A 12,096-nucleotide genomic window follows, 5' to 3' on the forward strand; every position below is an offset into this window, starting at 1 on the left:
CTCCACCCTTCTATCCCACACATTGGTAAGAGCCATCCTAGGACAAAATTGAGTACGAGGCCTTTTAAGGGTTGGGGGATTTAGCTTGGGACTCTGAATTACAGGGATTTCTGAGTTCTGAATATAGGAAAGAGGGATGCTCTGTTGGCTTAGGTAATAGGTAAGCAGTGGAGCTTCTTGTTTTTGCCTAGGCCAGACCTTGCATTGACGGGATGGTACCCCCCTGACTAAAACAGCCATAGGGGAGAGCACGGAGGAAGGTAACACTTTGTTCTTGGATGGATGAGTACATAGCCATACCTAGAAAGAAAACATCTGGTCAGCCATGGTGTGCATACCCTTGAAAGTATGGCATTACATTTTGAACCCAGATTGCATATGCTGACTCATGGGCTTTTTATTTGTTAACAATCTGTTTAAAATAAACATTGAAATCATTTATTTTATTACGTTTTTAAAGATTTATTGATTTTAAATAGGAGAGAGAGAGAGAGAGAGCAGAGTAACAAGAAGTATCAACTCATACTTGCTTCACTTTAGTTGTTCATTGCTTGCCATATGTGCCTCAATTGAGCAAGCCCAGGGTTTTGAACCAGCGACCTCAGCATTCCGGGTCAATACTCTATCCACTGCACCACTACAGGCCAGGCAAACAGATTAGAAGCATTTAAAAAGCAGTGCCCTGCTTACTATTTGGAACATAATGTTACTCATCTTTGATGAGTGAATAAACATCATTGCCCTTAACCAAGCTGGACATGTTGGATACCCCATGAGTTTTTTATTTTATTTTTAATTTTTTTTTTTTTTATTGATTTCAGTGAGAGGAAAGAAGAGAAAGAGAGAAACATTGAGCTGTTGCTGTATGTGCCCTGACTGGGGGTTGAACCAGCAACCCTTGTGCTTTGACACAGTGCTCCAAACAACTGTGCCATCTGGCCAGGGCTACCCCATGAGTTTAGAAAGCAGGGGGCTACCCTGGCCATTTGGCTCAGTGGATAGAGTGTTGGCCTGGCATATGGACATGCTGGGTTTGATTCCCAGTCAGGGCACACAGGAGAAGCTAAGATCTGCTTTTCTCCTCCTCCCTATCCCCCTTCTCTCCCTCTCCTCCTCCAGCCAGTGGCTTAATTGGTTCAGGCGTTGACCCTGAGCGCTGAGGATAGCTTGGTTGATTCAAACACTGGCCCCAGATGGGGGTTGCTGGGTGGATCCAGTCGCGGCATGCGGGAGTCTGTCTCTCTCTACCTCTCCTCCTCTCACTTGAGAGAAAGAAAGGAAGCAGGGGGCAGTGGTAGTTTCTTCTGCTTGCTGACAGACACCTTTGACGGTGGAGGCCTTTCCAGGAGTGGTTCTCTGATTAAGTTGTGCATCCAGTCAGGGTTGGGCCAGAGCCACCTCATTTTTCTCTGTCCTTCAGGTTCTTTCTAATTTGATCCAAAGAGAAATTGCCTTCCTGCACTGCTCTCTGTGCATGATACTGTTGTCTTAGTTTTGTCCTTTCTATTCCCACTACCACCCTCTTTACCCCCACTACCCTTTCCCCTTCAGATTCCCAAACAAAGCCTGAGACCTGAACAATAATCTTCCTCTTCCTTGACCATTCCAATCAGCTGATATACTCAGTGCAGTATGCACTGTTACCCCTTTGCTCATAAACTATCAGTGGGCTCCCTCTTGACTCAGTCAAGACTCCACAACCAGCTGTTACTTCCCTCTCCAGCTACCTCTCTCTACAGTCCTGGCTGAATCCCGCACTCAAGCCAAAAAGGTCCATTCATTTTTTTCTCCAATATCTGTTCCTCTGCCTTTATCCCCTTTCTCTCGTTTAAAAATACACTTTTTGTGCTCTGGCTGGTGGTGCAGTGGATATTATGTCATCCTGGAGCACCAAGGTTGCAGGTTGGATCCTGGGGTCACCACTTTGAGCCCGGGGTTGCTGGCTCTATCCTGACAGTGCTGGCTCAATCCCAAGGATGCTGGCTCGATTCCAAGGGTGCCAGTTTGAGCCATGGTTAGGGCACATATGAAAAGCAATCAGTGGCACATCTAGGAGGAACAAGTTGATGTTTCTCTTTCCCCCCTGCTCAAAAAAAATACTTTTCCTTTAAAATAGACAAAGCTGTCTGACTTCTCTAAATCACAAGGACTTTTACCCCTGGTCTGGCTCCTTTAGCTCTGTCAGCTCAGCTCATTAAACACCTCCCACACATTCTCTTTTATTGCTATACAGTCATGTATCTGAGCCTGACCAGTGGTGGCACAGTGGTTAGAGTGTCCACCTGGACCAATGAAATCCCAGGTTTGAAAGCCCAGGGTTGCTGGCTTGAACCCGAAGTCACTGGCTTGAGCAGGGGTTCACTGGCTCAGCTGAAGGCTCCTGGTCAAGGCATGAGAAGCAATCAATGAACAACTAAAGTGACACAACTACTAGTTGACGTTTCTCATCCCCCCCCCCAAAAAAACCCCACAAATAACAAAAATTTGTCTAGAAGCTGTTAAGTGAGGGTATTGGTCAGCTAGTACAGTTAGTACATGGAGGACTCCAGACATGATCACAACCTTGTCCTTGCTGTCAGTGAGCTGGTTCTTTAGAGGAGATGGGGAGGAGTGGAGCATACACAAATAACTACAACACAAGGAAAAATAATGTCCCTGAGTATATGTCTGAAGTTAAGAAATAAGAGAAGTAACTTCTAGCTCAGAATCAGTGGTATTTGAGCTTGGCTCAGTGTGAGCTCAACAGGTGAGGAAGAACATGAGCCTGGGCACAGAGATGAAAACACATGATGCAGGTTCATTTGGTGTCAGACCACAGTCTATGAGCAGGAAGGGGATTTGGTTCTATTCATAAACATTTATCAAGCATGTGTGTGTCAGATACCAGAATAGGCACTGGGAATATAGAAATGAGAAAGATAAATCTGACCAGACGGTGGCGCAGTGGATAGAGCATCGGGCTGGGACGCAGAGGACCCAGGTTTGAAACCCCAAGGTCACTGGCTTGAGCACTGTTGCTGGCTATAACGTGGGATCACAGACATGACCAAATGGTTGCTGGCTTGAGCCCAAGGACACTGGCTTGAGCAAGGGGCCATTCAGCTATAGCCCTCCCGGTCAAGGCACATGAGAAAGCAATCAATGAATAACAGGTGCCACAAAGAATTGGTATTTCTAATCTCTTCCCCTTCCTGTGGTCCCTATCTCTGTCTCTCTCTGACTCTGTCATAAAAAAAAAAAAAAAAAGAAATGAAAAAGATGAGGTTACTGTCTTTATGTGGCTTTCAGTTGAGTGGAATAAAAGCCAAATTTGGGAAGGCAGATTAGGACCAGATGATGAAAGCTCTCAATTGGCATGTTGGGTAGTCTGAATTTTATTGGGCAATGTAGAGCCAGGGCAGGCTTTTTATTGGGCAGGTGACATGACTGAAGTTGAGCAGATGTAGCAGTGTATAGATGGGCTAAGTAGGGAGAGGCTGGGGATGAGTTTGTTTCCTTTCTCCACTCCCCGCCTTTTTTCTTCAAAATACAAGTTAATTTTTACCTCAGTTAAAAGGTGTTGGGCGGTAGGCAATCCAGAATGGGTATGATGGCTCTACAGTTATCAGGGACTTAGGCTTTTTTTTTTTTTTTTTTTTTAAAGATTTTATTTATTCAATTTTTAGAGAGGAGAGAGAGAAAGAGAAAGAAAGAGGAGGAGCAGGAAGCATCAACTCCCATATGTGCCTTGACCAGGCAAGCCCAGGGTATCGAACAGGCAACCTCAGCGTCGCAGGTCTACGCTTTATCCCACTGCACCACCACAGGTCAGGCAGGGACTTAGGCTTTTATCTCTTCACTTCACCACCCTGGCAAGTAACTTCCTTCCTCATTAGGCCATGGTCACCTCATGGTCTTGTATGGCTGCTAGATCATACCGTATTTCCCCATGTATAAGACGCACCTTCCCCCCAAGAAATTTGGGGTTAAAACGGTGCATCTTATACGGTGGTTGTAGGTATTTTTACTTGCATTTCCCGCATTTTTGCGCTTGCTTTTGTGCTCATTGTTGAAGACAGTGATTCGTCATCAGACACAGACGAGGACAAGCTAATGGATGGAAGTTATCACAGTGATGAGTGTATGAATTTTATGATGAATAAAACTTGAGTTCAATAACTATGTAATACATTTTTTTTTCAAATTTCAGGCCCCAAAATTAAGGGGTGTCTTATACATGGGGTCATCTTATACATGGAGAAATATGGTAATTAGTCCCATCTACATTCCAGGTAGCTGAAAGAAGGAAGGGAAGGAGGTCAGGGGAAGAAGGAGGAACACTAATGATGTACTCTTAGCTAAATTTTTTAAGGACCCTTCCTAGAAGTCCAAGACAATATTTCCAACACTTTTGTTTGTCTTATTGGCCAGAAATTAGTCACATAACTTTATCCAGATTTTTGGGAGACTTGGAAGTATAGTATTCCTTTATTTTTTAAAGTTTTTCTTTTTTTTAAAAAAGTTGAGGTATCTGCATGCAGCATGATGCACAGATCTCAAGCATACAGTTTGGTAAATTCTGACAAGTGTATATACCTACATAACTCACATCCCTGTCAAGATATTGAGCCATTCCATCATTCCCAGAAATTCTCTCCTGCTAAGGGGGCTTTAAAAATAAAACAAACCCAAAAAATAAAAATAAAACAAAACAAACTGCGCCTTAGGCGGTGGCGCAGTGGATAGAGCATTGGACTGGGATGCAGAGGACCCAGGTTCGAGACCCCAAGGTCGCCAAATTGAGCATGGGCTCATCTGCTTTGAGCAAAAAGCCTACCAGTTTGAACCCAAGGTTGCTGGCTCCAGCAAGGGGTTACTTGGTCTGCTGAAGGCCCGCGGTCAAGGCACATATGAGAAAGCAATCAAGGAACAACTAAGGTGGTGTAACGCGCAATGAAAAACTAATGATTGGTGCTTCTCATCTCTCTCCGTTCCTGTCTGTCTGTCCCTGTCTATCCCTCTCTCTCTGAAAATAAATAAATAAATAAATAAATAAATAAATAAATAAATAAAACAAACCTAAAAGAGAGAGAGGGCAGCCATGGGAATGGAAAGAAAGACTCTGGGGGAAGAATTCAAAGGAGAACGTTTGGATGTGGAAGAGGAGAAAAGAATCAAAGAGAATACCGACAGCAGAGTCTCAAACAGAAATAGGAAGTTGGGAGGGAAGTCTAGATTATTCCAGATGAGATGGAAGGAGAAGGAAGAGTGAGCATAGTATAGGGTGTGTTGAGTTGAGGTGCTGGTCAAACCATTTAGGTGGAGACACCCAGTAGACAGTTGTATCTACAGCTTGGGAAAAGAGTTCAGTAGCATCAAGTACTGGAGATACTAAAGAGGACAAGGGACCAAGAAATGACCCTGGAATCTGGTGATTGTGAACTTGCTGATGTCTTTTGAGGGAGCAGTGTTCAGATGCCAACTCCTAAGTGGGCAGTGAGGGTTTTAAAACATACAGAAGGGGAACTGGTAGACTCACCTAAAATAATTTTAAAACTTTTTAAAAAACTTAAGTCCTTGCACAAACAAAAAGGTTCTAGGTTGCTGCCCTTTTGAGAAGTATTTTGATGAAAGGAGAAAGGGAGTGGTACTGTCCAGAAAAGATCATCCCATTCTTACAAGGAAATAGCCCCTTGGTCTTTCCAATTTGCTTTCTAAACAACAGGAGGATGGACAACTCCCTGTCTCCTTTTCGCTATATGACCTCCAAAAATTCAAGCTGAATGGGTGGAGGTGGGAGAGAAATGCTCCATTGACAACTGCAGGAGTGGGATGGGCCAGCCAGACACTGCGGAGGTAGGTATGAGGAGATTTGTATCTTTGAGGCAAGGTCAGAGACCAAACTGGACTCAGGCAGTCTTGGGTATGAATTCTGTCACCACCTAGCTAGATGGCAGTGGGCTAGTTACTGAACGTGAGCACCCAGTTTCTCATCTGTAAAATGGAAACAATTACACCTACCTTCTAAGGGTGGTTTTGAGGATTACAGACAAGTACCTGCCACACCGTGGGTAATTATAAATTGGTACTATTCTGTGACCCAGTCCCTCGCTGTGGGCCAGAACGGCTAAGGACTGACCAGTGAGAATCCACGACCTCCGGATCTTAGTGGGTAGGGGAGGCTCCCTAAGGCCTCCTCCTTCTAGGAGGTGGGGACAAGGTGGAGGAAGGGCGGGCTGCAGGAGGAGGGGCTGGTACGTCACAATCTGCCCGGTCCAGTCTGGCCTGGGTGCTGAGGGAACCGCTGTCCTAGCCGTCGCCACCCTAGCAGCCCGTCCTGGTGTCCCGCGCCTTGCCCCGTGTCCAGTCATGACCCTGCGCCCGTCACTACTCCTGCTCTGTCTGCTGCCGCCGCTGCTGCTCAGTGGGGCGTTGTGCCGGGCTGAGACTGGGTTCGAAACCGAAAGTCCTGTCCAGACCCTCCAAGTGGAGACCCTGGTGAGAGATTTTCCTGGTCCGCTGGGGCGGGTCTTGTGCGTAAATACAGGTGTAAATGAACCTGCGAGCCCGGGAGAAGTGCGGGGGCCTGAGTTGGGGGTGGGGGTCTAGGGCAAGAACGGAATCTTTGGAAGATCCTCCGTGACTCCTGTAGTCCGATCATAGGTGGAACCCCCTGAACCGTGTGCGGAGCCTGCTGCCTTTGGAGACACGCTGCACATACACTACACGGTGAGGGGTCTGGGGGGCCCAGGCGGAGCCTGGGAGGGGGCGGCGCCCTAACGAAACACGTCAGCTTTGGTTTGGACACGTGGCAAGCAGCTGGGGAGTAACAGGGCTCAGGGGTCTTACAGCACGTGGCTGGGGGAGGGACGCTCTTCTTTCTTGCCCATTTCCCCTCCCTGGTTTCGGCCAGTTCCTCCCCAGCACAGAGAAGTAAAGGGTGGAGAAATCTCCGAGAAGTGCCAGCCCTTTGGGGCTTCTTTTTTCTTTCTGCCCCAACGGGTGTGCTAGGTGGCAGCTGCTAGGGTAGTCCCGCTCAGAGGCCCAGGTGTGTTGCTCCTGCTGGGAAGGAGAGGTATTATTTAGGTGTGAGCTCTGGATGCTCTCTCCCCCCCAGGGCAGCTTGGTAGATGGACGCGTTATTGACACTTCCCTGACCAGAGACCCTCTGGTTATAGAACTTGGCCAAAAGCAGGTGATCCCAGGTATGTGACCTGTGTCTCTCACTCCTACTTTTCTCAACATTGAGTGCTTTCTTAACTTCTTCAACCCATAAGCTACCTTAGAGATGCCCCCTGGAATGAATGAGACCCATGTCTCTACTAGCCACCTCCTGAGGTTCCAACCCCACTTCTAATACTCCTCTTGCCCAATACCCTACTGAAAGCCAGAGATTTGAGAAATGAGAAGCTTAACTAAGGGTCAAAGGGGAGCCTTTGATCCCTTCTGGGATTCAGGGAATGCAGATAGCTTCCTGTTCAGTTGTGTCTTCTTTCTCAAGGTCTGGAGCAGAGCCTTCTAGACATGTGTGTGGGGTAAGTATCTGGGCAGAGATGGGCATGGCTACTTCCTTTTCTCTGCTATCCTTGCTCCTAGAGGAGGCAGGAGAATATGGGATAAAGTGCTCTCCCTGGCTTTGCATCAGTCATTGGGACCCCTAAGGGCACCCAAAGCCTCTGTGCCTCTCTGGCTGTGGGTTTGTTGTAGGAGTTGAGGCATTGGGGGGAGGGGTCAACCTGTTTGGCACCCGGTGGTAAAGTTCATCTTTGGGGTATGAAAACCCAAAGGGTTTTGCTGTTGGGGCTTCAGATGGACTGAGGCTGCTGGCCCACCCGGTCCTGCCTCTGGCTGTGACTTATATTCTTTCCCTCAGAGAGAAGCGAAGGGCAGTCATTCCTTCTCACTTGGCCTATGGAAAACGGGGATTTCCACCATCGATCCCAGGTAACCTGACTAGACCTCTTTCTCAGACTATCAAAATACCTAGTCCCTAAGAGCTACACAATTTGTCTGGAGCTTGAGAAGGTCTAAACTAGGTTTGCTCAAAGGGCCAGGAGTGGCAGTGGCCTCCTGCACAGCCACCTTTTTTCTGCTTAGAGAACCTTAGGGACTAGAGAAACTGTTTTGGTCACCTGGCTTGCCATCTGGCAGCCAGCAGCTTTTTAAGGAGGGGACAACTGCTTGAACCACATGGGCCTGCTGCCTGTGCCACACTTCCTAGAACTCTGGACTTCTTTCCTGCCTTTTTCCTATAATTCAAACTGCGTCATTTGTACAGCTGGCATGGCTTCTCACCACAGCGCCATCATTTTAGTTTTCACCAGTGAAGATATAGTAAAATGATCACTGTCAAGTAATTCAAAACAAAGTGAAACAAAAAACAACTTTTAAAAGCCAAGCCCACCCCATAACTTTTTATTTATTTATTTTAGCTAGAGAGACAGTGAGGACAGATAGGGACAGACAGGAAGGGAGAGAGATGAGAAGCATCAGTTCTTCATTGTGGCACCTTAGTTGTTCACTGATTTCTTTCTCATATGTGCCTTGATCAGGGGCTCCAGCCGAACTAGTGACCCCTTGCTAAAGCCAGAGACCTTGGGCTCAAGCCAGTGACCATGGGTCATGCCTATGATCCCATGCCCAAGCCACGACCCTGCGCTCAAGCTGGTGAGCTCGTGCTCAAGCCAGTGACCTCCCCATATTTATTTTTGTGCAGCAAGTAAAGGAAGAATTTACTGGCTGTGCAGGAGGAAAGTCAGAGAAAAAGGGGCCTTGGAGACAGGTTCAGGGGTTAGCCCAGGACAAGCTGCTGCTACCTATTTTTCTCTTAGTTGCAAGTCTCATGGGTTCCTTCAGAGCTTAGGGGGAAAGAGAGAGGCAAGGAAAACATGCTTGGGGGGGAGGAGAAAAGAGGACGGTATGGGCATGTTCCCTAGAGGGAGAGTACCTCACCCTAAAACTTTAAAAGTCCTCCCCTGGCTGGTTGGCTCAGTGGTAGAGCATCAGCCTGGCGTGCAGGAGTCCCAGGTTCAATTCCTGGCCAGGGCACACAGGAGAAGCGCCCATCTGCTTCTCCACCCCTCCCTCTCTCCTTCCTCTCTGTCTCTCTCTTCCCCTCCCGCAGCCAAGGCTCCATTGGAGCAAAGTTTGCCCAGGTGCTGAGGATGGCTCCATGGCCTCTGCCTCAGGCACTAGAATGACTCTGGTTGCAGCCGAGCAACGCCCCAGATGGGCAGAGCATCGCCCCCTGGTGGGCATGCCGGGTGGATCCCAGTTGGGCGCATGTGGGAGTCTGTCTGACTGCCTCCCCGTTTCCAACTTCGGAAAAATACAAAAAGAAAAAAAGGAAAAAACAAAAAAACAAAAAAAACCTTTAAAAGTCCTCATAGGTCACTGCTGATAACTACTCTTGAAGGCCTGAGATTAGACAGATTACCCAAAAACAGCATATCTCTTGCTTTTGGTGATAAATGCTCTATTAACTAAAATGTGTTGTATTTCAGCCTGGCCAGGCAGTGTGGCACAGTGGATAGAGTGTCAGACTAGGATGCAGAGGACCCAGGTTCAAAACTCCAAGGTCACCAGCTTGAGTATGGGTTCACCGGCAGCCTGAACGTGGGAATATAGACATGACCCCATGGTCGCTGGTTTGAGCCCAAAGGTCTCGGCTTGAGCAAGGGGTCACTCCCTCTGCTGTAGCTCCCACCTTGCCCCCTCAAGGCACATATGAGAAAGCAATCAATAAACAACTAAGGAGACTAAGGAGCCACAACAAAGAATTGATGCTTCTCATCTCTCTCCCTTTCTGTCTGTCCCTCTCTCTGTCTCTGTCACTAAATAAATAAATAAATAAATAAATAAATAAAATGTGTTGTATTTCAGAGTATTAGGGTAAAAGTTCTTATCCCAGGTCCATCTTAGAGGTAGACTTGGAAAAAAGATAGAGGGACTAAAGAGAAACAAACTCTTACCCAAACCTCTATTACCTTCTGCTTTCCAGTGCTGCTTCTATCTGCTTATCTCTTCCCATCCCCACTCATTCCCTCATCACTTAGGACACATCCTTCTTTCTATCCAGCTTATGTCAAAACATCTATCTTTTGCAGGCGTCCCTAAACTACAGCCCGCAGGCTGCAATGCGGCCCCTTGAGGCCATTTATCCAGCCCCCACTGCACTTCTGGAAGGGGCACCTCTTTCATTGGTGGTCAGTGAGAGGACCACTGTATTTGGCAGCCCTCCAATGGTCTGAGGGACAGTGAACTGGCCCCCTGTGTAAAAAGTTTGGAGACCCCTGGATTGAGTATGCTCATTGGTTAGTGAAATTTTTTTTTTTTTGACAGAGATAGATAGGGACAGACAGGAAGGGAGAGAGATGAGAAGCATCAATTCTTTTTTCAGCTCCTTAGTCTCCTTAGTTCATTGATTGCTCTCATATGTGCCTTGACCCGGGGCACTACAGCAGAGCGAGTGACCCCTTGCTCAAGCCAGCAACCTTCAGGTTAAGCCAAGGACCTTGGCCTTCAAGCCAGTGACCTTTGGGCTTAAGCCAGCGACCATGGGGTCACATCTATGATCCCACATTCACGCCAGCAAACCTGTGCTCAAGCTGGTGAGCCTTGCTCAAGCCAGATGAGCCCATGCTCAAGCTGGTGACCTTGGGGTTTCAAACCTGGGTCCTCCGCATCCCAGTCTGACACTCTATCCACTGCACTGCCACCTGGTCAGGCAGTGGAATTTTTTAAAGTATAGTTTAAATCCAACTAATTTCAGCCTTGATAAGATTGTATCCATGTGGCTGTTTGGAAATGGAGTACAGTTAGTATTGAGGTTTCTCTTACTTATATAAATGGAGAACAGCGTGTATGTTTTAGATCCACAGAAAGTTTTCCTGTACTGTCAAAGACCTGTCATGGAAAGCAAGCCAGACTTGTATATTTGGGGTAAACCTGACTCTCACTAGACTCTACTCATAGCCCATCTCTGAGGGTTTTTTTTTTTTTTTTTTTGTATTTTTCTGAAGCTGGAAATGGGGAGGCTGTCAGACAGACTCCCGCATGCGCCGGACTGGGATCCACCTGGCACACCCACCAGGGAGCGATGCTCTGCCCATCCGGGGCATCGCTCTGTTGCGACCAGAGCCATTCTAGCGCCTGAGGCAGAGGCCATGGAGCCATCCCCAGGTTCCGGGCCATCTTTTGCCCAATGGAGCCTTGGCTGCGGGAGGGGAAGAGCGCGACAGAGAGGAAGGAGAGGGGGAAGGATGGAGAAGCAGATGGGTGCTTCTCCTGTGTGCCCTGGCCGAGAATCGAACCCGGGACTTCTACATGCCAGGCCGATGCTCTACCACTGAGCCAACCTGCCAGGGCCCATCTCTGCTTTTGTTTAAGGGAACTCAACCCCACATTTAAATCTTGCCGGATTCATAGTTGTTGCTCTGGTATGGCCTGCCTTCCCTGTTTTCATTCAGACTTAGAGTCCTGCTTAAACTGCACAGAAATTCTAACCCTCACCTCCTCTCTGCCTTTAGCGGATGCAGTGCTGCAGTTTGACGTGGAGCTGATTGCACTAATCCGAGCCAACTACTGGCAAAAGCTGGTGAAGGGCATTTTGCCGCTGGTAGGCATGGCCATGGTGCCAGCCCTCCTGAGCCTCATTGGGTATCACCTATACAAAAAGGCCAACAGACCTAAAGTTTCCAAAAAGAAGCTCAAGGAAGAGAAACGAAACAAGAGCAAAAAGAAATAATAAATAATAATTACAAAACCTTTGCATTCTTCACCTGATCCTTTCTGAGGCATTTTGTTTTTCCATTCACATTATTTTATGTACAAAGAGATGGCTTTCTGTGGTAAGGCAGATGTCTTGAATGACCCATTCACAGAAGTTCACTTAGTCCAACTTAATGAAGCCTATGTCCTTGGCGTAAGGACCTGCCGACACATGTTGAGGCTGTACTTCCAGATCAGACTGCGGTTTGAGCAGACGCGGCAAGAACGAGAACCCTGGCTGAATTTTCTCGGATGGCTCCAGTAGAGCTGTTGGTGACCCATCTTGCTCCCTCTGATGCAATGAGGCAAAAGGCTGAAGCACTTCTGTAAATGGAAATGTGGTGAAGG

The 12,096-nt window shown here is 47.5% G+C and overlaps 1 protein-coding gene and 1 pseudogene across 1 annotated transcript; one reads left to right on the forward strand and one right to left on the reverse strand.

Moving 5' to 3' along the window:
* The first annotated feature begins 6,229 nt into the window (after positions 1–6,229).
* Positions 6,230–11,763, forward strand: FKBP11 (FKBP prolyl isomerase 11). The gene is made up of 6 exons (XM_066368814.1): positions 6,230–6,477; positions 6,643–6,708; positions 7,097–7,184; positions 7,481–7,514; positions 7,853–7,923; positions 11,508–11,763. The coding sequence occupies exons 1-6, from the start codon at positions 6,349–6,351 to the stop codon at positions 11,723–11,725; spliced, it is 606 nt and encodes a 201-aa protein (XP_066224911.1). The 5' UTR covers positions 6,230–6,348; the 3' UTR covers positions 11,726–11,763.
* Positions 11,764–11,862: 99 nt separating this feature from the next.
* On the reverse strand, positions 11,863–12,096 carry LOC136394934 (small ribosomal subunit protein uS14-like; annotated as a pseudogene).

The sequence above is a fragment of the Saccopteryx leptura genome, chromosome 2 (assembly GCF_036850995.1).
Source record: "Saccopteryx leptura isolate mSacLep1 chromosome 2, mSacLep1_pri_phased_curated, whole genome shotgun sequence".
Taxonomy (NCBI): domain Eukaryota; kingdom Metazoa; phylum Chordata; class Mammalia; order Chiroptera; family Emballonuridae; genus Saccopteryx; species Saccopteryx leptura.

Coding starts and splice junctions, on each gene's coding strand:
- FKBP11 (XM_066368814.1), top strand. CDS start 6,349: ATGACCCTGCGCCCGTCACTACTCCTGCTCTGTCTGCTGCCGCCGCTG. Junction 6,478..6,642: donor CCCTCCAAGTGGAGACCCTG/GTGAGAGATTTT, acceptor GTCCGATCATAG/GTGGAACCCCCTGAACCGTG. Junction 7,924..11,507: donor ATTTCCACCATCGATCCCAG/GTAACCTGACTA, acceptor CTCTGCCTTTAG/CGGATGCAGTGCTGCAGTTT.